General features: G+C 58.2%; 1 protein-coding gene across 4 annotated transcripts in view; it reads left to right on the forward strand.

Moving 5' to 3' along the window:
- LOC127579956 (uncharacterized) overlaps positions 1-27310 on the forward strand; it is a 97522-nt gene that overhangs the window by 64406 nt on the left and 5806 nt on the right. For 2 of the 4 annotated variants that reach the window (XM_052033044.1, XM_052033040.1), the window contains exons 19-32: positions 5069-5187; positions 6317-6405; positions 9349-9495; positions 10147-10264; positions 12709-12775; positions 16065-16108; positions 16787-16834; positions 17498-17569; positions 18067-18226; positions 18440-18552; positions 20118-20350; positions 20648-20765; positions 20986-21097; positions 25331-25506. In XM_052033044.1, the coding sequence (XP_051889004.1) occupies positions 5069-5187; positions 6317-6405; positions 9349-9495; positions 10147-10264; positions 12709-12775; positions 16065-16108; positions 16787-16834; positions 17498-17569; positions 18067-18226; positions 18440-18552; positions 20118-20350; positions 20648-20765; positions 20986-21097; positions 25331-25506 (1616 nt within the window). The remainder of the gene's footprint in view (positions 1-5068; positions 5188-6316; positions 6406-9348; positions 9496-10146; positions 10265-12708; positions 12776-16064; positions 16109-16786; positions 16835-17497; positions 17570-18066; positions 18227-18439; positions 18553-20117; positions 20351-20647; positions 20766-20985; positions 21098-25330; positions 25507-27310) is intronic. The other 2 variants (XM_052033041.1, XM_052033043.1) reach the window with 2 other exon arrangements.

Here is a 27310-nt window from a genome sequence, read left to right on the forward strand (position 1 = left end):
TGTTTCCAACTCCCACCAGCTGAAATCCCCACAACGTTGACATTGCATCACTCCCTCAGGACCTTGTTCTTCTCAACTCCAAAGAATGCAGGACTGTAAGAAAAGATTGAATTTGAAGGCAGGATATAAGGTTGATTTCAAGACTCTTAGCTGTGTGGAGGAACAAAGGGATCTTGGGATTCACGTCCACAGATCCCTCAATGATGCCCCGCAGGTCGATAGGGTTGTTAAGAAGGCGTATGGAGTGTCAGCCTTCATTAGTCGGGGGACTGAGTTCAAGAGCCGTGAGGTGATGTTGCAGCTCTATAGAACTCTGGTCAGCCCACACTTGGAGTATTGTGTTCAGTTCTGGTCGCCTCATTATAGGAAGGATGTGGAAGCTTTAGAGAGGGTGCAGAGGAGATTTACCAGGATGCTGCCTGGATTGGAGAGCATGTCTTCTGAGGATAGGTTGAGTGAGCTGGGGCTTTTCTCTCTGGAGCGAAGGAGGATGAGAGGTGATTTGATAGAGGTGTACAAGATGATGAGAGTCATAGATCAAGTGGACAGTCAGAGAATTTTTCCCAGGGCGACAATGGCTAACACGAGGGGCATAATTTTAAGGTGATTGGAGGAAGGTGTAAGGGGGATGTCAAGGGTAAGTTTTTTACACAGAGAGTGGTGGGTGCATGGAACGCACTGCCAGCAGAGGTTGTGGGGGCAGATATATTAGGGACATTTAGGAGACTCTTAGATAGCCCCCATTTCTCTGTCATTCATGTACCTATGTGGGAGGGAAGTGTTAGATAGATCTTAGAGCAGGATAAAATGTCGGTGCAACATTGTGGGCCGAAGGGCCTGTACTATGCTGTACTGTTCTATGTTAACACCTTTACGACTGGAGAAACACCTCCCTGTTCCTGAATTCCAACCCGAACAGGTCACTTGCCTTCCCTACAACCTGCAGCACTGAGAGACATCGTTATAAAATCACACACAGCATGGTAACAGGCCATTCGGTCCACTTCCATGCTAACCACTGAGAACATATCGGTACCAGCTCATCTTCCAGCACTTGGCCCTTCATCCTCTTTGCCTCAGTGATTCAAGTGCTCATCTGGAGACTGAAATGCTGTCAGTGACCCCACTTCCACCCCTCCCTCAGGCAGCGTGTTCGAGGTACTCCCCCCTCACCACCCCTCTCCCCTCACATCCCCCTCCTCCTCACACCCCCTCTCCCCCTCACACCACCTCTCCCCCTCACATCCCCTTGCCCCCTCACACACCCTCTCCCCTCACCCCCTCCCTCTCACACCCCCTCTCCCCCTTCCCCCTCACACCCCCCTCACATCCCCTCTCCCCACTCATATCCCCTCTCCCCCTCTCTCCCCCTCACACTCCCTCTCCCCTTCATCCCCTCACACCACCTCTCCCCCTCATCCCCTCACACCACCTCTCCCCCTCATCCCCTCACACCACCTCTCCCCCCTCACACCACCCTACCTACACCCCTCATTGTTCCCACCTCACACCTCAGCCCCTCCCCTCCAGGACAGGCAGCCTCTCCCGTCTCTCCCCATACCTGGAGCACCCCCCATCCCGGCAACATCCTGGTGAATGTCCCCTGCAGCACAGAAGGAGACCGGTTCAACACACCCTGACCATCCCTGAGCTCTGCACACCAGGACCCCACCCAGCCCCTCTCCCTTCCCCTCAGCAGTCCCCCTCCTCCACGCCACATCACCCCCACACCCCATTCTCCCCCCCACCCTACCACACTCCCTCCACCCCACTCCATTCTCGCCCCCACCACCTCACTCCCCCCACTCACCCAGTTTGGAAAACATTTCCTCATCTAATTTTTATACTTCTGCACCCTGTCCCGGGAACGTCCCTCACCATCCCGGGAATGTCCCTCACTATCCCGGGAACGTCCCTCCATCCTAGGAATGTTCCTCTCTGTCCCGGGAACGTCCCTCCATCCCGGGAATGTCCCTCCGTCCCGGGAATGCCCCTCACTGTCCCGGGAACGTCCCTCACCATCCCGGGAATGTCCCTCACCGTCCCGGGAACGTCCCTCACCATCCCGGGAACGTCCCTCACCATCCCGGGAACGTCCCTCACTGTCCCGGGAATGTCCCTCCATCCCGGGAATGTTTCTCACAGTGACCACGCTATTTTCTGCATGCATTTCTCTGCATACCTGCTGCATTTGCTGCAGTGATGCCGGTGCGATGCTGATGATGCATCAGGGGCGCCTTGTTTCTGCATTACTGCTGCATGCAGCACACCAGCAGTGCATGCAGCGGTTCGGCCGCCCGACAGCTGGCGGGGACCGGACCTCGGGGGAGGCTCTGCTGGGACTCGGGACGTCTCCCCCCTCCGCCGCTCTGCGCGCCTCCAACCGGCCGGGCCACGGGAACCCGGATCAGAGGCGGGGGCGCGCACTGTCCGGCGGAGCGGCGCCGGGAGGAGGCGGGAGGTCCGGTCCGTCCGGTCGGCTCCGGAATGGGCGCCCTGAGCAGCCGGCAGGACGCGGCGGTGGAGGAGCTGGACATCCCGGCCGGCTCCGTGTACCGTTACCCGCCCAAATCCGGTGAGGAGAGCGGGGGCCGGCTCCCGGAGAGCTCGGGGGAAGGAGCGAGTCTGTGGCCCCGTAACCCGGGGGAGGTGGCCCCGTAACCCGGGGGATGGGACCGTAACCCGGGGGAGGTTGGACCATAGCCCGGGGGTGTCTGGGACCGTGACCCGGTGGGGTGGGGGGGGGGGGGGGATGGTCTGTCGCACTGTGACCGGGGGATCTGTTATCTCCCCTGCTGTGTGCAGGCTCGGGCTGCTTCATCTGCCGAGGAGCCGTGAATGGGACTGGACACGGTGCAGACATCAGTGAACATCCTCACTGCTGACCTTCTGATGGAAGGAAGGTCACTGATGGAGCAGCTGAAGGTGGCTGGGCCCAGGACACTGCCCTGAGGGGGTACCACATGTGGGGCTGAACACGTCTGTTACAGATGTGGTTGGTGCGGGGGTGGGGTGGAGGGTTGAGCCGGTACCACCGTGTCGGACTGTTGTCTGTGGGACCACCCCCCACACAGGGTACGATGAATTTTTGCCGATGGTGGTCTGGTTTCCATCAGCGAGGGCTCGGTCGGGGGGGGGGGGGAGGGACGGAGCTGGGATGGGGGTGAGGGTCGGCCACTCAGCCCCAGCCAGTGCTGCTAGCTGTGGGACGCAGCAGATCCTTTGCCTCAGTGCCTCTGTCCTGCTCTGATCCCATATCCCAGAAGCCATTGGTCTCCTGTGGGTTTTCACTGTGAGGGAGCCTCCCACCCCCACCCCCACTGGACCCCAGCGTGTCCCAGCGATCCCACACTCCCCCGGGATCTACCCCACACCCACACATGGGGCAATTTACAGCAGGCGATTACCCCGCCACTCTGCACATCGTTGGGATGTGGGAGGGAACCGGAGCCCCCGGTGGAAACGCACGGTCACGGGGAGAACGTGCAGACTCCACACAGACAGCACCAGGGGTCGGGATTGAAACCGGGTCTCTGGAGCCATGAGGCAGCAGCACCACCCGCTGCACCAATGTTGTTGGCTGAAGAATTCCCAGGATTTCCCAGTCTCAGGGTGAAGGAGTTTCCTCTCAGCTCTGTCCTTGCACTGGGACTGACCCCTCAGGCAGGGAAGCACTCACCTGGGCCAACACTCTGTGAAAGCCATCTGGTTCCCCGAGGACACTGCTCATTTTTTAAACTCCAGAAGATACAAGCACAGTCTGTGTGATCTCTGCTCAGACTTCCCACCGTGGACCAGGCTGCTGAACGGGCTGGGACAGGAATCTCTTCCCTGAGTAGGGAGACACGGTGGGGCTCTCCAGCTCTAGACTCAGCTCCCAGAACCTGTTGGGTTGTGTGAGGAATGGGCAGTGGACCTGTGAACAGATGGTCCCAGTGTCAAGGCCGACCCTGGGAGATTCAATGTATATTTTGAGCAAAAGGATAACTAGGGAGAGGTTAGGATCAATGATCAATGTGGTCATTATGTGAGGAGCCATAGGAGATGGGCCATCTCTTGAATGAATATCTCTCATCTGCATTTACCATGCAGAAGCTCATGGAAGCTGGGGAATTTAGGGATGAGGATAGTGATGTCTTGAAACACATCCACATTACAAAAGAGGGGGCACTGATGGTCTTTAAGTGCATAAAGGTTGGTAAATCCCCAGGGCTTGACCAAGTGTATCCTAGGATATTGAGGGAAGCTAGGGAAGAAATTGGTGGGTCCTGGCAGAGATATTTGTATCATTGTTAGCTATGACTGGAGGGTGGTTAATGTTGCCCTTGTGTTCAGGAAGGGCAGCAAGGACGAGCCAGGGGCCTACAGGCTGGTGAGCCTGACTAGAGGGGATTCTGAGAGACAGGATCTACTTGCATTTGGAGAGGCAAGGACTGATTAGGGATAGTCAGCACGGCTTTGTGCGTGGGAAATCATCTCACAAATTTGACTGAGTTTTTTGAAGAGGTGACAAAGCAGATTGACGAGGACAGGGCGGTGGATGTTGTCTTCATGGACTTTAACAAGGCCTTTGACAAGGTCCTGCATGGTAGGCTGGTCCAGCAGGCGAGATCACAGGAGATCCAGGCTGACATACACAGCTTGGTGGAAGGAGTCAGGGTGGGGAGGGGGGTTCAGATCCCACTCCTCCCTTCTCCCTTCTCTCTCTCCCCTTCCCCACACTCTGACCATGACCATGTCAGTCACACTGCAACCCACAGGTCAGTCACACTGTATCCCACAGGTCAGTCACATTGTAGCCGTGACCAATGTATCTGTTCTGGCTGGGGTCATCAAGACACTTGTTAAATGTTGTCACCAACTCTGCTGCCACCTATTAGTCTCCCAATCATTGTAAATCTGTGATGAATTACGTTGTAATCTGGGATCCCTGATTGTGCTGACCCTCTGACCCTGGCTGTTTGCCCTCTGACCCTTCTCTGACTCTGTTTGCCCTCTAAACCTGACTGTTTACCCTCCGACCCTGACTTTGCCCTCTGACCCTGACTCTCTTCTCTTGCTCTGTCAGGGAATTATTTTGCCAGCCACTTCATCATGGGAGGAGAGACCTTTGACTCGGCTCATCCCGAAGGTTACCTGTTCGGCGAGAACTCCGACCTGAACTTCCTGGGAGCTCGGCCAGTCACCGTACGTACTCAGCTTCCGGCTTCCCTGTGAAGTGAGTCTGCTTGCCGGCAGTGAGGCTGGAATGCTTCACCCTCCAGGACTTCGGTGGATTCAGGGGAAAAGACATCTGTTCACGGAGTTACAGCACACAGGAACAGGCCCTTTAGCCCACCCAGCCCGTGCTGACCATCAACTACCCATCTACACTAATCCCAGTTACCAGCACTTGGTCCGTAGCCTTGTGCCAGTGCACTGTGCCTGTACTTCCTGGACCAGCGTGGCCCGTGCCACTGTGCTCTGGCCACTGCAGGTGTGTTCAGTGTCCGGATGTCCCAACCCTGGTGCTCCCCAACTCCAGCGGTCTGTGCTGTTTGAGGGTTACCCTGCCACCTCACCCCTCGGTGTGTTGGATCGAGAGGTTCCCAGGCCGCAGGGACACTGTCAGCTGTTACTGGTGTATCTGTGGTGGGAGGTGTGGGAGTCAGCTCTGGGCTCAGGGATGGGCTGTGTGACTGCAGGTTACCAGCAGCTCTGGGCTCAGGGACGGGCTGGGTGACTGCAGGTTACCAGCACCTCATCCCCGGCTCTCAGTCCCACTCAGTGTGATTACTGAACATCTGTGGTCACCCTTCTGTGCACTGCAGGAGACTGAGGGTCAGTGACAACCCACCCCAGCGGGGAGTCTCTCATCCTCAGCACAGGGCTGAGATACCAGTGACCCGGTTACCCTGGTAACAAAGCCGAGTGACGTAGGGACAGATGTCCGATCCGACTGAACACAGCCAGGGGCTTAACCAGCTAAAGCCAGGAAATCCACTGCCCTCCCCCTGCTGAGGGAGTGGGGCAGTGGGTCAGGGACTTCGGGGGGGGGGGGGAACATCCGCCTCGGGGCTGTGGGGGGTAGGAAAGACACAGATCCCCCCCACAGCCTGGAGTGAAGACAATCCCTGGAGGCCACTTGGCCCAGCGACACTGTGCTGGAGATGTGAACAGGTATCCGGTTAGTCCCCTGCCATTGAGCTCAGTGCCCTCTGGCCCGGCCCTTTGGTCTGAGGCGGTGCATGAGGGGCAGGACCCCGAGAGGTGCACTGATGGGGTGAGGATGTGTGGTCCCCTAGACTGAGCCCATCGTTCTCTGGTCCCCCCACAGTTCCCATACGCTGCTCCACCCCCCCAGGACCCGGTGAAAACCCTGCGGAGTCTCATCAGCATCCGGAAGGACACTCTGCGACTGGTGAGGTGCGGGATGACAACGATGGCGGCTATAGCAATGGAGGTCAACGTGGTGGGAGGGAGTGTGGGGTGGCAGAGCCCAGAGGGGGTGGGAGGGAGTGTGGGGTAGCAGAGCCCAGAGGGGGTGGGAGGGAGTGTGGGGTAGCAGAGGGGGTGGGAGGGAGTGTGGGGTGGCAGAGGGGGTGGGAGGGAGTGTGGGGTAGCAGAGGGGGTGGGAGGGAGTGTGGGGTGGCACAGCCCAGAGGGGGTGGGAGGGAGTGTGGGGTGGCAGAGGGGGTGGGAGGGAGTGTGGGGTGGCAGAGCCCAGAGGGGGTGGGAGGGAGTGTGGGGTGGCAGAGCCCAGAGGGGGTGGGAGGGAGTGTGGGGTGGCAGAGGGGGTGGGAGAGACTGTGGGGTAGCAGAGCACAGAGGGGGTGGGAGGGAGTGTGAGGTGGCAGAGCACAGAGGGGGTGGGAGGGAGTGTGGGGTGGCAGAGCCCAGAGGGGGTGGGAGGGAGTGTGGGGTGGCAGAGGGGGTGGGAGGGAGTGTGGGGTGGCAGAGCCCAGCGCCCACACACAGGGCCACGGAGAGAGGGGCGGTCATGGTCATGGTGTTGTACAGCACAGAAACAGGCCATTCAGTCCACACCTCCATGCCGACCCATCGCCGTCCACACTGACCCATCTCCCAGCACTAGGTCGGTCGCCGTCTGGGCCTTGGCTGGACACATCTAGACACTGCTGTCCGTGACTCTGCCTCCACCCTCCCTCAGGCAGCATGCTCTGGGTACTCCCCACTCTCTGGGAGAAGGTCCCCCTCACATCCCCTCTCTGGATCTCTTCCCCCTCACCCTAAATCTGGCATTATCTACCTCTGATAAAGTCTACGCTATCTATACCCCTCACAATTTATATACCTCAATCATGTCCCTCCTTAACCTCGTTCTGTTCCAGGGAAAACAGATCTAGCCTCTCCAATCTTTCCTCATAACTGAAATGATCCACCCCAGGCATCATCCTGGTGAATCTCCTCTGCTCCCTCTCCAGTAGTATCACATCCTTTCTATAGTGTGGTGACCAGAACTGGTACACAGTGCTCCAGCTGAGCTCTGACCAATGTTTTATGAGATTGGAGCATAACCTCCCTGCTCTTATGTTCAATGCCCTGGTTAGTGAATGCCACTATCCCATATACTGCCTTAACCACATTATCTACCTACTTTGCCAACTTCAAGGATCTTTGGACTTGCACAGCAATATCCCTCTGTTCCTCAATGCTCCCAAGGACCTTGCATTCGTGGTATATGTCCTAGCCTTATTATTACTCCCAAAATGTATCGCCTCACATTTACAAGGATTAAACTCCATCTGCCATTTCTTAGCCCGTTTCACCACCATATTGATATCACCCTGTAACCTGGCTACTTTAACACTGTTGTCAATTCCACCAAACTTCGTGTCAGCTACAGACCCGCTGTTCCTGCCACCTACATCCACGTTCACATATATTTCAAACATCAAGGGCGTCAGCACCAATACCTGTAGATCACTACAGGTCACAGGCAGCCAATCACAGAAACAACCCTTTATTATAACCCTCTGTCTCCTATTGCCAATTTTGGATTCTATTTGCCAACTGGCCCTGGATCCCACGGACCTTTTGGACTAGTCTCCCAAGTGACACTTTGTTGAGGCTGTATTGTGAAGTCCGTGTAAACCAGATCTTCACTGTTACCTCCGGGGGCGGGGTGGGGGTGTGGTGGGAGAGAGAGCGGGGGGGGAGAGATAGGGAGGGGAGAGAGGGGGTTGGGGAGATGGAGGGAGAGGGGATGGAGAGATACGACCTGCTGGAAATACTCAGCAGGTCAGACAGCATCTGTGGAGAGAGATACAGCGTTGAAGAACCTTCTCTGGGACAGAACAAGTAAGTTTTAAATTGCAAAGAAGATGGAGCAGGGTGGATGGGACTCGGGAATTTCTCTGATAGGTTGAGACCGTGTTGCCATGGGGACGAGCTGTTGGTGAGCTTAGCCATACAGTAGATGAACTATCAGAGAAGTTCCCTTCTCTCTGTCCATCCCTGCAGGGGCAGGGGGAGCCTGTGTGGTGTTGGAGGGAGAGCAGGGGAGGGGCCGCTGTTGGCACTGGGTGGGCAGTGGTGTGTCTGGGGGAAGGCTGAAGGGAGTGGTCAGACCCAGGGATTTGGGCGAGGCACCATCGGGAATGGTTACTGACCATTGTGGGGTGGAAGTGAGAGGTCAGAGTGCGGGGTGGAGGTGAGAGGTCGGAGTGTGGGGCCTCAGGGAGAGTTGGGTTGAGCTGGATTCAGCGGTTCCTGGTGTTGCATTGGATCAGTGGCAGCACAGCGTTCACCTTTCTCACAAAGACCCAGGCACGCCTTCTGTCTGAGCTGACGTGACATCAAAGTGGTCAGCACTCGTACTCCGTGGTTTTCGGGAGCGTCTGTACGATCCCAGCCAGCGAGGAAGGCCCGGAACCTGGACGGTGCTGGGAAACAAGCTGAGGTCAGGCACCAAGTTTCAGTGGGGGAGCATCTAGAAAACAGTGATCATAATATTGTGCAGTTCAGTACAGCAAAGAAAAGGCGCAGAGTACTCCAGTTGGACAAGGGCCAGTCTCAGTGGGAGCTGGCCCAGGTGAATTGGAATCAGAGGGCAGAGAAAGGTTCACCAAAGTGGTCCCAGTGATGAGGGTTGTGCGGATGGACTGGAGAAACTGGGGTTCTTGTTGGATCGAGGGAGGGGGATGGTGGGGTGCAGACAGAGGGGAACCGTTCCCAGGAACCAGGGGTGCAGTGGGACTACAAGAGGAGGGAAGGTTGGGAGTAGAGGGCAGTGGTTGGGGAGAGCGCATGATCGGGACCATGGAGCTGGTAGGGAGGGACACAATGGACAGAATGGCCTGCTGCTGTGGGAGGGTGGGAGTGACTGACAGATCCTGTCCTCCACAGGTGCACAGAGGAACTGAAGGCCCTGGGGGACGACAGTCCCAAACCCAAGATCTCCTACAACGTGGAGTTCACCTTCGATGCCGACGCACGGGTGGCCATCACCATCTACTACCAGGCCACTGAGGAGTTCCAGAACGGCTGTGCCAGGTGAGAGTCTGTTCCCGGGAAGCTGGGGAGTTGGGGGGGCATCCGGGGGAGAGGGGGTGTCCTGGTCCGGGGGAGGGGGGGGCGGGGGGCTGTGGTGGTCCTGGTCCAAGGGGTAGGGGGAGGAGACCTGGTCCTGGGGGGGAGAGGGAGTCCTGGTCCCAGGGGAAGGGGGTGGGGACCTGTTCCTAAGGGGGATGGGTCCCAGGGGAGGGGTTGTGGACCTGAGACTGAGGGGCGTGGGGTCCCAGTGGGAGGGGTGGGAACCTGGTCCTGGGGGCTGCAGGTCCCAGGGGGAGGGGGTGTGGACCTGGTCCTAAGGGGGATGGGTCCCAGGGGAGCGGTTGTGGACCTGATACTGAGGGGTGTGGGGTCCCAGTGGGAGGGGTGGGAACCTGGTCCTGGGGGCTGCAGGTCCCAGGGGGAGGGGGTGTGGACCTGATACTGAGGGGCGTGGGGTCCCAGTGGGGAGTGTGGGTCCCGGTCTCGGGAACCACGGTTGGGGTCACCAGGCAGGTGTGACCTTACCGAGAAAGGGGAAGGGCTGTGAGAGGCAGCCCTGAGGGTCCCGTATCCCCAGGGAGGGGCTGCAGCTTTCAGTGGGGCAGCACATTCCCCGTGACACATGGTGTGGTTCTTGTTTTCCCCCCACAGCTACACCTCAAAGGACTGCTCACTACAATCGGAAACCGTGCACTACAAGCGTGGCGTGTGCCAGCAGTTCTGTTTGCCCACTCACACCATCGACCCTTCAGACTGGATGGAGGAGGAGGTGGGTGGGCTGTATCTGTTCTCTGTGTGTCCTGAAGTCGGTGTTTACATCAAAACACAATCACCTCTGTACAAGAGAGAAGCAATGCCTTCTGGACCCTACACTGAGTACAGGCCCAGGGTGCACAACCCTTCCCCGACAGGTATCCCCAAGACCACCTCAGTGAAGCCCTCTGTGCTGCAAGTACGTCCTCCCTAAACCTGCAGACCGACTGTTTGCAGTAACAGATCTCAGCTCCTTGTATCGGGAAGATTCTCTGCTTTCACAGTAACACAAAGTGCTGGTAAGACTGACAAGGTGCAGCTCCACCTGTGGGAAGAGAAACAGTTAACGTTATGGGTCCAGGAACCTTCATCAGAACTTAAACATTGCCCAGTTGGTGAGATGGGAGGGACAGAGGCAGATGGAATTTAACCCTGAAAAGTGTAAGGTGATGCACTTTGGGAGGATCGATAAGGGTGTGAGGCAATGAATGGTAGGGCTGTATACAGTACTGAGGAACAGAGGGACTTTGGTGTGCAATCCAAGGATCCCTGAACATGTCAGCACATCCCTGAAGAAGACAGATGAGATACTTGTTTCATTAGCCGGGGTACAGAGTCATACAGCATGGAAGCAGGCCCTTCAGCCCAACTGGTCCATGCTGACCGAGGCACCCATCTCATCTAGTCCCGTTTGGCCCATATCCCTCAAACCCTTACCCATCCATGGCCCTGTCCAAGTGTTTTTTAAAATGTTGTTAATATACCTGCCTCACCCACTTTCTCTGGCAGCTCGTTCCATATACTTACCACCCTGTTTGTGAAGAAGTTACCCTTCAAGTTCCCTCTGAATCTTTCCCCTCTCACCTTAAACCTAGTTTTTGATTCCCTTCTATGGGAAAAAGATTGTGTACATTCAACCTATTATGCCCTCAGGATTCTACAAGGTCACCCCTCAAACTCCCACTTTAAGTGAACCATGCTCTTGTACGCCTAGGTCCCTCTGTTCTACAACATACCCCAGGGCCCTGCTGTTCACTGTGAAAGTCCTAGCCTGGTTTGACTTTCCAAAATGCAACACCTCGCACTTATCTGAACTAAACTCCGTTTGCCACTCCTCGGCCCACTTACTCAGCTGATCAAGATCCCCCTGTAGGTTTTGATAACCTTCTTCACTGTCCCCTATACCACCTATTTTAGTGTCACCTGCAAACTTACCAACCATACTGAGTACATTCTTATCCAAATCAATGATATAGATGACAAACAACAATGGGCCCAGCACTGGCCCCTGGGTCACACCACTGGTCACAGGCCTCCAGTCCGAGAAACAACCTTCGACCATCACCCTCTGCTCCCTACCATCCAACCAATTGTGGATCCACTTAGCCAGCTCTCCCTGGATCCCTTGAGATCTAACCTTCCAGAATTCTGAAGGGTTGTCAAAGGATACAGTAGGATATGGATCAGTTGGAAATGTGTGTGGAGAAATGGCAGATGGAGTTTAATCTGGACAAGTGCGAGTTGTTGTGGGAGGTCAAATGCAAGGGGAAAGAATGCAGTAATCAGCAGGAGCGTTGATACAGAGGGACCTTGGGGTGCAAGTCCATAGGTCCCTGAAAGTGGCAACAGTCAGGGCACAGTCAGCTGTATAAAACTTTGGTCAGGCCACATTTGAAGTATTGTGTGCAGTTCTGGTCACCCCATTACAGGAAGGATGTGGAGGCTTTGGAGAGGTTCACCAGGACACTGCCTGGATTAGAGGGCATGAGCTATAAGGAGAGGCTGGGCAAACTTGGGTTATTTTCTCTGAAGCATCAGAGGCTGAGGTGAGATCTGATAGAAGTTTATAAAATTATGAGAGGCATGGACAGAGTGGACGGTCACAGACTTTTCCCAGGGTGGAAATGTCAAATACTAGAGGGCATAGGTTTAAGGTGAGAGGTGAAAATTTAAAGGAGATGTGCAGGGCAAGTTTTTTTTTTACACAGAGAGTGGTGGGTGCCTGGAACGGGCTGCCGGGGGTGGGGGCAGATCCAATAGCAACGTTTAAGAGTCATTTAGACAGTCACAGGAACAGGCCGGGAATGGAGGGATCCAGACCACGAGCAGGCATTGGGATTAGTTTAAATTGGCATCATGGTCGGCACAGACATTGTGGGCTGAAAGGCCTGTTCCTGTGCTGTTGTTTTATTCCCAGCCTGCTGGCAGTTCTCAGTTTGTCACTGGGGCAGATGGGTGGGTGTCAGAGAGTCAAGACACGGAGGTGGTCAGGATTACAGAAAGGTGAGGGGTCAGAGACACAGCATAACGATCCTGGTGTTTGGGACCTGTGGTTGGAGCTCAAACTGTTGGGATTGGGGCGCATGTTGGAAAGTGAGGGAAGAGGTCACTGTTGCGATCAGAAGGTTGAGCAGTTGTGGACACCAAGGGCTCTCTAACCTCCATCTTGTCTCTCCCCAGCTGGGCTGTAACGCGGATGGCACCGTGTACCCGATGGTAATCCATGCTGTGGTGGATGAAGGAGAGGGTGAGGAGAGTGGGAGGCAACACCCACCATCATCATGGGAACGAAATATGCCCAACCCTCAACCTCAACCCCAATCCCAACCCAACCCACAACCCCAATCCCAACTGACAATCCCAACTCACCCCAACCTACAACCTCAATCCCAACCCACAATCCCAATCCCAACCCACAATCCCAACTCACCCCAACCTACAACCTCAATCCCAACCCCAACCCACAATCCATAGAACCATAGAAAACTACAGCACAGAAAACAGGCCATTCGACCCTTCTAGTCTGTGCCGAAACATTATTCTGCTAGTCCCATTTACTTGCCCCCAGCCCATACCCCTCCAGACCTCTCTCGTCCATGTATCTATCCAATTTACTCTTAAAAGTTAAGAGCGAGCCCGCATTTACCACATCAGATGGCAGCCCATTCCACACTCCCACCACTCTTTGAGTGAAGAAGTTCCCTCTAATGTTCCCCCTAAACCTTTCCCCTTTCACCCTAAAGCCATGTCCTCTCGTACTTATCTCTCCTAATCTAGGTGGAAAGAGCCTATTTGCGTTAACTCTGTCTATGCCCCTCATCATTTTATAAACCTCAATCATATCTCCCCTCATTCTTCTCCGCTCCGAGGAATAAAGTCCTAACGTGCTCAGTCTTTCCCTGTAACTCAACTCCTGAAGACCCGGCAACATTCTAGTAAATCTCCTCTGCACTCTTTCAATCTTACTGACATCCTTCCTGTAGTTCGGCAACCAGAACTGCACACAATATTCTAAATTTGGTCTCACCAATGACTTATACAACCTCACCATAACATTCCAACTCCTATACTCAATACTTTGATTTATGAATGCCAGGATGCCAAAAGCCTTCTTTACAACCCTGTCTACCTGTGACTCTACTTTCAGGGAATTATGTATCTGAACTCCCAGATCCCTTTGTTCCTCCGCACTCCTCAGTGCCCTACCATTTACTGTGTATGTCCTCCCTTGATTTGTCCTTCCAAAATGCAACACCTCACACTTGCCTGCATTAAATTCCATCTGCCATGTTCTGGACCATTTTTCCATTTGGTCCAGATCCCTCTGCAAGCTTTGAAAGCCTTCCTCGCTACACCTCCAATCTTAGTGTCATCCACAAATTTACTAATCCAATTTACCACATTATCATCTAGATCATTGACATTTTACCACATTATCTTCTAGATCCCAATCCCAACCCAACCCACAACCCCAATCCCAACCCACAATCCCAACTCACCCCAATATACAACCTCAATCCCAATCCCAACCCACCCCAACCTACAACCTCAACCCCAATCCCAACCCACCCAAACCCCAACCCCAATCACAACCCCACCCCAACATCAACCCATCACAACCCCAACCCGATCCCAACTCAACCCCAATCCCAACCCACAACCCTAACCCCAACCCACCCCAACCTATAACCCCAACCCACAATAGAATTTAACTTGGACAAGTGGGAAGTGTTGCATTTTGGGAAGTTAAACTAGGGCAGGATTTGCACAGTAAATGGCAGGGTCCTGGAGAGTGCTGTAGAACAGAGAGACCAAGGGGTACATGTACATTGTTCCCAAGTGACGGCACAGGTAGACAGGGTGGTGAAGAAGGTGCTTGGCACACCTGAGCGTAAAACTAACTGCTAGAGGAACTCAGTGGGTTGAGAAGGGAAGGGAATTGTTGACATTTCAATCAAGACCCTGCACCGGGACTGAGCTATGCCGGCCTTCATCAGCCGAGGCACTGAGTGCAGGAGTTACAGCTGTAGAAATCGTTGGTTAGACCACACTGGGAGTACTGTGTGCAGTTCTGGTCGCCACACTACAGGAAGGATGTGATTAAGCTAGAGAGGATGCAGAAAATATTCACAAGGATGGTACCTCAATTGGAGGGCTTCAGTTATTAGGAGAGATGGGATAGGCTGGGTCTGTTTTCCCTGGAGCGAGGGAGGCTGAGAGCTGACATGACAGAGGTGTATAAAATTATGAGACACACAGATAGGGTAGATAGCCAGTGTCTGTTTCCCATGGGGGTGGGGGGTGTCTAAAACTAGAGAACACGGTTTAAGGTGAGAGGAGGAGGTTTAAAGGGGATCGGAGGGGTAAATGTTTCACACACAGAGTAGTTGTTATCTGGAAGGAGCTGCCAGAGGAGGTGGTGGAGGCAGGAACAACATTTAAGAGGCACCGTGTCAGGTACTTGAGTGAGCAGGGCACAGAGGGATGTGGAGTTAATTCAGGCAGGTGGGGTTGGTATAGATAGGCATGGTGGTCAGCACAGATGTGGTGGGCCGAAGGGCCTCTTCCTGTGCTGTATAACTCAGTCATAGTTATACAGCACAGAAGGAAATGGCTGCTGTTCCCCAGCATCAGCTTCACCTTCTGCACGTTCCCCCAAACCCTGCACCCCTCCCTCAACCAACAATTCACCACCCTCTGCCATGAACTATCCACTGCTTCCACCTCCACAGTTCCAGAGAGTGACCAGCCGCAAGAGAGGAAATGGGACACCCCACGTTCTGAAACTGCCCCTGGTTCTAGAAACCCCCACTGGGGGAAACATCTCTCAGCACCCGCCCCCTCCATCCCCTCAAACCTTGCCTCGATCAGATCACCTCTCGTCCTTCTGAGCTCCACTGAGTATCGGCCTGACCTGCCGAGTCGTTCTTCATACGTCAACCCTTCACCCCAGGAACCCCCCCCCCCCCCCCGGTGAACCTTCTCTGTACCTCCCCCAGTGCAGCTCCATCCTTCCTCACACACAGAGACCAAACTGTCCATAGTGCTCCCGGTGCGGTTCTAGTGAGGTCCCGGTGCAGTCCCAGTGTTCCTGGTGAGGTCCGGTGTGGTCCTGGTGCTCCGTGTGTCCCCTGGATCAGTGGGCGGGGGTCCCTGGATCAGTGGGATGGGGGGGGGGGGGGGGTCCCTGGATCAGAGGGTGAGGTGGGGTGGGGGGGGATCTCTGGATCGGTGGGTGGGGTGGTGTGGGTGGGGTTCCCTGGATCAGCCGGTGGGGTGGGGGGTCCTTGGATCGGTGGGTGGGGGGGGGGCTCCCTGGATCAGTGGTTGGGGTCCTTGGATCAGTGGGAGTGGGTGGGGTGGGGAGTCCTTGGATTGGTGGGGGGGGGGGGGGCTCCCTGGATCAGTGATTGTGGTGGGGTGGGTGGGGGGGGGTCCCTGGGTCAGTGGGGTGGGTGGGGGTCCTTGGATCGGTGGGTGGGGTAGGGTTTCAGCTCCTCACCTTCCTGCTGCTCACTCACTTTCCATCTCTGCAGAACATCTGGGCCACTCGCACGTCCTGCTGACCACGTTCGATAAGGTGCGTACTTTAAACTGAGCTCCAGGCTTTGGCCTACACTGGGCATCATCTGGGGTGAAATTGGTGGGGGGTGTGGGGGGTACTGACCTGGTTAACAGTTTCCCACCCCCAGACACAACAGCCCATCACTGACCTGGTTAACAGTTCCCCACCCCGGACACAACAGCCCATCACTGACCTGGTTAATGGTTCACCACCCCCGGACACGGCCCTACAAACCTCGGACATCTCCGTGCTCCTACACTACTGGCCTCTTGATCATTCCCAATTTTAATCACTCTTTGCCGGTTCCCCAACTCCAGGAATCCTCTGCAAAAACCTTGCAACCCTTCGCTCCCACCAAGCCTGATGTCTCCTTGTCAGGGGAACGTGCTGTCTGTTACCTCTGCTGTGAAGCTCCAGTTATTGGAAATCGACAGGATTCACATCTGTTGTGGGCGCCTCACAAATGCTGCCTCAGTCTAGCAACACTTGGCACTGCAATGGACTTTCTGTTCTAATCGTGTTCTTTCTTGTATAATTTTGGATAATTCATATGTTAATGTTTTTCTTGTGACTGGTGTGTGCTGTGATGCTGCTGCAAGTGAGGTTTTCAGTGCCCCTGTACGTACATGGACTTGTGCACACAGCAGTAATCCCCACCTTGCATCTGACTCAGCCCTTCCCATCTCCCCACAGAACCCAGACGGCAACTGCTCAGTGAAACCACTCAAACAGAAGCAGGTGGTGAGTTCACCCTGTCACCTCTCCTCTCCTCTCCTCACCTCTCCTCCCTGCAGAACATCCTCTCCCTCCCCCACCTCCTCCCTCCCCTCCCACCTCCTCCCTCCCTCTCCCTCCCTCCCATTCTCTCTCTCTCACTGTCCCTCTCTCCCTCTCTCGTTCACCCTTCCCTCTCTCCAGTTTTATTTCTCCCTCCCTGTCCCCCTTTCCCCCTCTTCCCCTCTCTTTCTCCTGCACAGCTCTCACTCTCTCCATCTCTCTCCCTCTGCCTCTCCCTCTCAGTCACTCCCACACACTCACTTTCTCTCAGTCTCTCTCTCCCCTCCCTCCTTCCCTCCTGCACTCACACTCTCCCTCCTTCCCTCCTGCACCCACACTCTCTCCCTCCTTCCCTCCTGCACCCACTCTCTCCCTCCTTCCCTCCTGCACCCACACTCTCTCCCTCCTTCCCTCCTGCACTCACACTCTCTCCCTCCTTCCCTCCTGCACTCACACTCTCTCCCTCCTTCCCTCCTGCACCCACACTCTCTCCCTCCTTCCCTCCTGCACTCACACTCTCTCCCTCCTTCCCTCCTGCACTCACACTCTCTCCCTCCTTCCCTCCTGCACTCACACTCTCTCCCTCCTTCCCTCCTGCACTCACACTCTCTCTCTCTCCCCCCACAGGTGGACGGGGTCATTTACCTGCTGCAGGAAATTTATGGAATCGAAAATAAATCCCACAGCCTGGAGTCCAAGGTTGGAGATTCCCCCCCCCCTTCACCCCCCGACCCACCTCCACACCCCCCCAACACCCCCCTCACCCCATTCACTGTCTACTCTGTGGGGTCTGGGTCGTTGGGTTGTCATTGACAAACGTCAGCCCCCTCACCCCCTGACCCAACTCAACCCCTGACCCCCGATTCCCCATCAACCCCCGATACCACCTCACCTCCCGACCCCTCTCACACCCCCAATCCCCTGACCCCCTGACCTCCCTCACACCCAACTCTCCGACCCCCTGACACCCCGATCCCCTGACCCACCTGACCCCCCAACCCCCACCCCCTGATCCCCACCCCCAACACCCTCACCCGTGATCCCCCTCACACCCCAACCCCCTCCTCACACCCCCCAACCCACCTCATTCCCCCGACCTCCCCTCACACCCCCTCACCCCATGACACCCCCTCACCCCACAACCCCCGACCCCTGACCCTCCTCACCCCCTCTCACCACCTGCTCTCTCTGTGCAGGTCCCTGACGACGAGCTGAGTGACAACAGCGCCGAGTGTGTGGTCTGTCTCTCCGACGTCCGCGACACCCTCATCCTGCCCTGCCGACACCTGTGTCTCTGCAATGCCTGTGCCGACACCCTGCGCTACCAGGCCAACAACTGCCCCATCTGCCGCCTGCGTAAGGACACCCTCCCCACCCCTCAATCCCTCCCCTCCCCTCCCCTCCTCACACCTTCTCTTCCCCACCCCTCCCCTTCCCTCCTGCACTCCCACACTCTCTCCCTCCCTCCCTCACACTCACACTCTCCCTCCCGCACTCCCTCACTCTCTCTCTCTCACTCTCTGTCTCTCCCCCTCCCTCCCTCACTCTCTCCCTCTCCCTCTCCCTCAGCCTTCCGCGCTCTCCTACAGATCCGAGCGATGAGGAAGAAGCTGGATGGCCTGTCACCCGGCAGCTATGACCCGATCATCGCCGCCCACCTCCCGGAGCCTGACGACCCGCTGGTGAGTGATGAGGCGATTCTCTGCTCCGCACACACCGAGAGCAGGAGGCCACCCAGCCCCTCCAACCGACCCCACCTGCAACACAGTCACAGTTGTGGCCTCAACACCACTCTCCCATTCTCCCTCCCCTCCCATCCCCTCCCTTCCCCCTTTCCTCCCCTCCACAACCCTCCCATCCCCTCTGCACCCCTCCCCTCCCCCTCCCCTCCCCTCCCCCTCCCCTCCCCACACCCCTCCCCACACCCCTCCCCTCCCTACACCCCTCCCACCCTTCCCTTCCCCACACCCCTCCCCTCCCCCTTCCCTCCCCTCCAAACCCTCCCCACACCCCTTCCCCCACACCCCTCCCCACCCTTCCCTCCCCTCCACAACCATCCCCTCCCCACACCCCTCCCGACCCCTCCCCTCCCCTCCAGTTTAAATATCTGTCCATCTCCACCTTCGGGGTATTCAGTGACTCCACCTCCACACCTCTCTGGGGAAAGAATTCCAGAGACTCACCGGCCTCTGAGAGGGCAAATTCCTCCTCCTCTGTCTGCAGTGGGCCACCAACGTTCTGAAACTTCCCTGGTTCTAGAAACCCCCACTAGGGGAAACATCTCTCAGCACCCGCCCCCTCCGTCCCCTCAAACCGTGTCTCAATCAGATCACCTCTCGTCCTTCTGAGTGTCGGCCTGACCTGCTGAATCGTTCTTCATACGTCAACCCTTCACCCCAGGAACCCCCCCGGTGAACCTTCTCTGTACCTCCCCCAGTGCAGCTCACACACGGAGACCAAACTGTCCACAGAGTTCCCGGTGTGGTCCCGGCGCTCCCGGTGCAGTCCCAGCGCTCCTGGTGAGGTCCTGGTGCTCCCGGTGCAGTCCCAGTGCTCCCAGTGAGGTCCCGTTGCTCCTGGTGCATTCCCGGTGCGATTCTGGTGCTCCCGGTGTGGTCCCGGTACTCCTGGTGTGGTCCCAGTGCTGTCCTGGTGCTCCCGGTGTGGTCCCAGTGCTCCTGGTTGGTCTCACCAGCACCCTGCACAGCTGCAGTGGGAGTGGCCAACTTCTGTACTGCAGCCCTTGTGTTGTAAAGGCTCACAGTTGTGTGGCCATCACCAGCTGTGGCCCCACACTAACTCCGATTTCCACGTCCAGAGCTCCCAGAGTTTTGTGTCACAGGGCACTCGGCCCCTTCACACAAACCTATCATAGATTGTAAATGGTTCAGGTGTGACACCGGACCTGTGGCCCCACTGATTGCCCACTTCTCCCGACACCCCGGTTTCTGCAGGTTCCCTGACCCATGCCAACGTATTCCCTGTAACCCTGCACACTTTAACCTCACGCACTAACCTTTCACTTGGCCCCTCTGCTAGGCTGGAACTCAGCGTACGTTACCACTGCAGTGCCGTTACGTGTGCTGTGAGGTGAGGGGCAGGCGGTGACCCATCTCCCACCACCCACTACAGTCCACACTGGCAGGAGGGGCAGCAGGTCACCCCAGGAACACCGACCCTCCACCATGGGCCCAAGGCCGCACCTTCTCTGGCTCAGCAACCTTGTAAAATCTGTTCCCTTTTCCAGTCATCTGACCGGGTTCCCCACGGATACGAGGTGGTGTCCCTGCTGGAAGCACTGAATGGTCCCCTCACCCCTCCCTCAGCACCACCCGTCCACCTGGTCCGGAACGGCCACGCTCCCTGCCCAAGGCCCTCCATCAGGCACAGTGAACGGACTCTTCCTGTGCATGTCCCATCTCCAACGGATCACGGAACTGAGGGCAATGCTGCATTCCATCTGAAGGAGAGTGAGTTCAGGTAGGTGAACAGTTCACAGCGCTCTCCTCCCTCTCCCACTAAGGCCCTCTCCCACTCACTCCCCTCCTCTCCCACTCCCTCCCTCCCCTCCTCCCTCCCTCCCCTCCTCTCCCACTCCCTCCCTCCCCTCTTCTCCTTCCCTCACTGGCTCCCATAAACTCCCTCTCCCTGCCCTCCCCTCCCTTCCTCTCCCTCCCCCCTCCCACACCCCCTACTCCCTCCGTCTCCCTCCCTCTCTCGCACTATCCCCTCCCTGTCCACCTGATGCACTCACAGAATTCCCCTTGCCTCCCCAAGGTCGCTCTCACGGGATTCCTCGCTCCTGGAGGAGGATGAAGAGCGGTGCGGGAGTGACGGGGAGGGCCCGACGTCCCCACAGAAACAGCCCCACCAGGAGGTCGAGGTCGAGGTCGAGGTAACGCCCCCGATATCCCATAGTTTGACCCACAGTAACCTCTCACCTCTGACACAGGGATAAACTGTAACCTCTGACCCCACAATCATGACCAACCTCTGACCCCGAGATAATCTCAGATTGACCCTGGGATAAGGACGACCTCCGACCCCGGATGAGTGTGGGGCTCAGGATGTGACGGCAGTGGTGCCAGAATGACCTTTGACTTCCCTTGTTCCAGGATCCCGGAGAAACTCCCGAGAGTGAGAATGTGACCCTGTCGTCCTCGGGAGCGATCGACCCTTCCTCCCGCACCCCCACCGCGCTCTCCTCCAGCACCACGTCCCCCGAAGGTAGGTGTCACCCCCCCGCACCCCCACCCCACCCCACCCCCACCCACACCCCCCCGCACCCCCACCCACACCCCACCCCCTCCCGCACCCCCACCCACACCCCAATCCCTCCCGCACCCCCACCGCGCTCTCCTCCAGCACCACGTCCCCCGAAGGTAGGTGTCACCCCCCCGCACCCCCACCCCACCCCACCCCACCCCACCCCCACCCACACCCCCCCGCACCCCCACCCACACCCCACCCCCTCCCGCACCCCCACCGCGCTCTCCTCCAGCACCACGTCCCCCGAAGGTAGGTGTCACCCCCCCGCACCCCCACCCCACCCCACCCCCACCCCCACCCACACCCCCCCGCACCCCCACCCACACCCCACCCCCTCCCGCACCCCCACCCACACCCCAATCCCTCCCGCACCCCCACCGCGCTCTCCTCCAGCACCACGTCCCCCGAAGGTAGGTGTCACCCCCCCGCACCCCCACCCCACCCCACCCCACCCCACCCCCACCCACACCCCCCCGCACCCCCACCCACACCCCACCCCCTCCCGCACCCCCACCGCGCTCTCCTCCAGCACCACGTCCCCCGAAGGTAGGTGTCACCCCCCCGCACCCCCACCCCACCCCACCCCACCCCCACCCACACCCCCCCGCACCCCCACCCACACCCCACCCCCTCCCGCACCCCCACCCACACCCCAATCCCTCCCGCACCCCCACCGCGCTCTCCTCCAGCACCACGTCCCCCGAAGGTAGGTGTCACCCCCCCGCACCCCCACCCCACCCCACCCCACCCCCACCCACACCCCCCCGCACCCCCACCCACACCCCACCCCCTCCCGCACCCCCACCGCGCTCTCCTCCAGCACCACGTCCCCCGAAGGTAGGTGTCACCCCCCCGCACCCCCACCCCACCCCACCCCACCCCACCCCCACCCACACCCCACCCCCTCCCGCACCCCCACCGCGCTCTCCTCCAGCACCACGTCCCCCGAAGGTAGGTGTCACCCCCCCGCACCCCCACCCCACCCCACCCCCACCCACACCCCCCCGCACCCCCACCCACACCCCACCCCCTCCCGCACCCCCACCCACACCCCACCCCCTCCCGCACCCCCACCCACACCCCACCCCCTCCCGCACCCCCACCGCGCTCTCCTCCAGCACCACGTCCCCCGAAGGTAGGTGTCACCCCCCCGCACCCCCACCCCACCCCACCCCACCCCCACCCACACCCCCCCGCACCCCCACCCACACCCCACCCCCTCCCGCACCCCCACCCACACCCCACCCCCTCCCGCACCCCCACCGCGCTCTCCTCCAGCACCACGTCCCCCGAAGGTAGGTGTCACCCCCCCGCACCCCCCACCCCACCCCACCCCACCCCCACCCACACCCCCCCGCACCCCCACCCACACCCCCTCGCCTCCCGCACCCCCACCGCGCTCTCCTCCAGCACCACGTCCCCCGAAGGTAGGTGTCACCCCCCCGCACCCCCACCCCACCCCACCCCACCCCCACCCACACCCCCCCGCACCCCCACCCACACCCCACCCCCTCCCGCACCCCCACCCACACCCCAATCCCTCCCGCACCCCCACCGCGCTCTCCTCCAGCACCACGTCCCCCGAAGGTAGGTGTCACCCCCCCGCACCCCCCACCCCACCCCACCCCACCCCCACCCACACCCCCCCGCACCCCCACCCACACCCCCTCGCCTCCCGCACCCCCACCGCGCTCTCCTCCAGCACCACGTCCCCCGAAGGTAGGTGTCACCCCACCCCACCCACACCCCCCCGCACCCCCACCCACACCCCACCCCCTCCCGCACCCCCACCGCGCTCTCCTCCAGCACCACGTCCCCCGAAGGTAGGTGTCACCCCCCCACACCCCCCACCCCACCCCCCCGCACCCCCTCCCACACCCCACCCCCTCCCGCACCCCCACCGCGCTCTCCTCCAGCACCACGTCCCCCGAAGGTAGGTGTCACCCCCCCACACCCCCCACCCCACACCCCCGCACCCCCACCCACACCCCCCCGCACCCCCACCCACACCCCACCCCCTCCCGCACCCCCACCGCGCTCTCCTCCAGCACCACGTCCCCCGGAGGTAGGTGTCACCCCCCCACACCCCCCACCCCACCCCCCCGCACCCCCACCCACACCCCACCCCCTCCCGCACCCCCACCGCGCTCTCCTCCAGCACCACGTCCCCCAAAGGTAGGTGTCACCCCCCCGCACCCCCCACCCCCTCCCGCACCCCCTCCCCTCCCGCACCCCCACCGCGCTCTCCTCCAGCACCACGTCCCCCGAAGGTAGGTGTCACCCCCCCGCACCCCCCACCCCACCCCACCCCCTCCCCTCCCGCACCCCCACCGCGCTCTCCTCCAGCACCACGTCCCCCGAAGGTAGGTGTCACCCCCGCGCACCCCCCACCCCACCCCACCCCCTCCCGCACCCCCACCGCGCTCTCCTCCAGCACCATGTCCCCCGAAGGTAGGTGTCACCCCCCCGTACCCCCCACCCCACCCCCCCCGCACCCCCACCCACACCCCCTCCCCTCCCGCACCCCCACCGCGCTCTCCTCCAGCACCACGTCCCCCTAAGGTAGGTGTCACCCCCCCACACCCCCCACCCCACCCCACCCCCTCCCGCACCCCCTCCCCTCCCGCACCCCCACCGCGCTCTCCTCCAGCACCACGTCCCCCGAAGGTAGGTGTCACCCCCCCCCGCACACCCCCCACCCCACCCCACCCCCTCCCCTCCCGCACCCCCACCGCGCTCTCCTCCAGCACCACGTCTCCCAAAGGTAGGTGTCACACCCCCACCCCACACGCACCCTCACCCCACCCCCACCCCTACCCCGCACATACCCTCAACTTCACCCTCACCCACCCACACCCCCAGCCCCTCGTGAGATCCGTCTTTGCTCAACCCTGCTGCACACTAACCAGGGAATTTGTGGTGACAGGACCCCTTCACTGCACATCCCCGCTCACCCCCTCACACCCCCCCCCCCCGCGCTCACACACTGGGGAGTGGGTAACCATTGGGGTGAGCTGGGGGGGAGGTAACCAGTGGGGTGTCCCAGGGGGTAACTGGGGCTTCTGGTGGTTCCACCCTCTGGGCACGAGGAGGGTGAGGGGTCGGCTGTGCTGTGACTGACCTGCTGAAGGTACCAAGAGGTGGGTAACATGAGGGGCAGCCCCACTGGCTGAACATGTTGCCCCACCCACTGACCACTCTGTCTGAACTCACCAATGTTCTTGGAGCTGCCTCCTCACATTGGCCAGTCGGTGTCTGCCACTGATGGGTTGTTTACCCCTCCGATCCCCTATAAATCTGCTCCCTCTCACCTTAAACCTGTGTCCTCATGTTTGATACTCACACGGTGGGAAACGGACTCTGACTGTCATAACTGTATAAACCTCTATCGCCATCCCTCAGCTTCCTCTACTCCAGGGACAACAACCCCAGCCAGTCCAATCTCTCCCCATAACTAAAGTCCTCCAATCCAGGCAACGTCCTGGTGAATCTACTCTGCACCCTCTCCAGCACCATCACACCCTCCCTGTAGTGTGGAGACCAGAACTGCACACAGGGCTCCATCTGCATCTGACCAGAGGTTTGTAAAGTTGTGACACTGTTCCCAGCTCTTTCATGCTGTGCCCGACCTATGAAGGCAAGCGTGCCGCACACCTTCTTCCCCACCCCATCCCTCTATTCAGCAACGTTCCTTCATGCTCTACTGTTTACTGTGTACATCCTTTCTGAATTCTCAGACTGGATCATCGTACGGATTGTGGTTGATGAATGGTTCTCAGTGCCTTAGGAACGAGTCTGGGGCTGCCAGATCTGGACCGTTTCCCAGTCAGCACCTTTCTCAGAGAGTCCTGCAGCAGAGGAACTGGATCCACACCAACCATCAACCACCCATTCATACTCATCGCATCTCACGCTCCCCACACTCCCAACACCTTCCCCCCCGACTCTTCCCACTCACCACCTACCTCGGGCATCTGGGAGGATCTCAACTTCTCTCCAGGAGATTCCCAGCCCAACTCACTCTCCAGCCCAACTCCCTCCTGTCTCCAGCCCAACTCTCTCTCTCCCCATCTCTCACTCACTCTCTCATTCTGATTTTCACAGCTTGTTTCTCTATCCGTCTCCAGAACTCTCACACTCCCTGTCCACCTCTCACATTCTCTCTGTCATGGTCTCTCTCTCCCCCGACAGAGCCCAGCAGCAGCCTGGCACAGTCCGTGATGTCAATGGCCTCCTCTCAGCTCAGTACTGACACCATCTCCTCCATGTCGGGCTCCTACCTGGCCAATGGAACAGACAGCCTGGCAGAGTGCGATCCCGAGGAGCGGCTCACTCTGCCTTCAGCAGAGGAGGAGGAGGAGGAGGAGGTGAGTCTTGCTGCAGTTTCACTCAACAGGGACCCCACAGCTTGGACAGTTGGATCAGAAGCAGGGCCCCACTGACTGGAGGTGGCAACGAGGATCTCAGCTGCACCCTGATCTTCGTGAGAGGTTCATCCAGGAGAAGGGATCTCCTGCTGCAACTGTATGGACCTTGGTGAGACCACACCTTGAGTACTGTGTGCAGTTTTGGGATTTTATAAGGTTTCAATCAGGTCCCCGTTATTCATATACGAGAGCACATATGAGCCGTGCTGTCCCCGCCCATCGATAAGCCAGTCCTGCCGTTCCAGGGATCAGTCTGGTGAATACACTCCCTCAAGAACATCCTTCCTCAGGTCAGAAGACAGAAGTGCACACACTACTCAAGGTGTGGTCTCACCAAGGTCCTGCACAGTTGCAGCAGGACATCCCTTCTCCTGGACGAACCCTCCCGTGAAGATGACCAGCACACCGTTCACTCCCTCAACTGCCGGCTGCACCCACATGTTTACTTCCCATGACTGGTGCTCAAGGACACCCAATCTGCCTTCCTGTTTCTGCCATGTGTCCAGGTTCTTCTGCACCTGCCCACTTGGTCAACCTGCCCACTTCACTGCAGAGCCCCTCCGCATCCTCCTCACAGCTCCCACCACCCCCCCTGCCGACCCCCACCCAGCTTGGTGACATCAACAGACTTGTATTTAATTCCCTCGTCTGAAATCACTAATATATATTGTGAATAGCTGGGATCCCAGCACTGATCCCTGCAGTACACCACTAGTTACTGCCATTGATTGCTGCCCTCTGTTTCCTGTAGGTCAACTAGTTGCTTATCCACAGCAGACCATTATTCCCAATCCCACCTGCTTTAGTTTTGCACTCTAATTTCTTTCGTGGGACATTGTCAAAAGCCTTGTGAAAATCCGTACACCCCACATGTACTCGTTCTCCCACCTCCACTCTACTAATTACGTCCACAAACAATTCCACGAAATTTGTTAACTGTGATGTCCCTTTTGTAAACCCGCCCAGTTTAACACCAGTCCATCACTGTTTTCCAAGTGCTCTGCTGTTACATCTTTAATAATGAACTCTGGCGTTTTCCCCAACACCCATGCCTGGCTAACTGGCCTATAATCCCCCAATTTCTCTCTGTTTAAACAGTGGGTTACATTAGCTAGCCTCTAATCTGTAGGAATTAGAACCATAGAACCATACAGCACAAAACAGGCCCTTCGGTCCACCATGTTGTGCCGTCCACCAAACCACCCTCACACTATCTAATTCAGACTCTAAAGAATGTTGGCAAATGACCATCAATACATCCATTATTCCGAGGGCCACTTCCGCAGATACGTAGACTATCGGGCACTGTGGATTTATTGACTTCCAATCCCATTAATTTCCATTTCCCCGCCAATACTGAGTGCACTCAGCTCCTCCCTCTCACTGGACCCCAGGTTCCCCAACGTTACTTCGTGGGCAGACCCAGAGTATTTGTTTATTGGGCTCAATGGCTGAGGAGAATGGGTGGATTCTGCCATTCTGGGGAGAGGGTTTGGTGACAGAACTGGTTGGAGGGGGTGCTGGGGACATGGGTTGGGAGAATTATTTGTGGGGAACAGTTGGTGGGGATTGGTCTGGGACAATTGGTTAGATTATGGGAATGAGGTGGGGAGATATGTTTTGACCTAATGGGTTGGCTGCAGTTGGGGGTATAGGGTTGGTTTGGGATTAGGGTATGGGTGAATGAATACATTGGGAATAGGTTGGGGAGGAATTGGATTGGGGAAAGGTTGGGGATGGGTTG

The sequence above is a fragment of the Pristis pectinata genome, chromosome 18, assembly GCF_009764475.1.
Source record: "Pristis pectinata isolate sPriPec2 chromosome 18, sPriPec2.1.pri, whole genome shotgun sequence".
In the NCBI taxonomy this organism is placed as follows: domain Eukaryota; kingdom Metazoa; phylum Chordata; class Chondrichthyes; order Rhinopristiformes; family Pristidae; genus Pristis; species Pristis pectinata.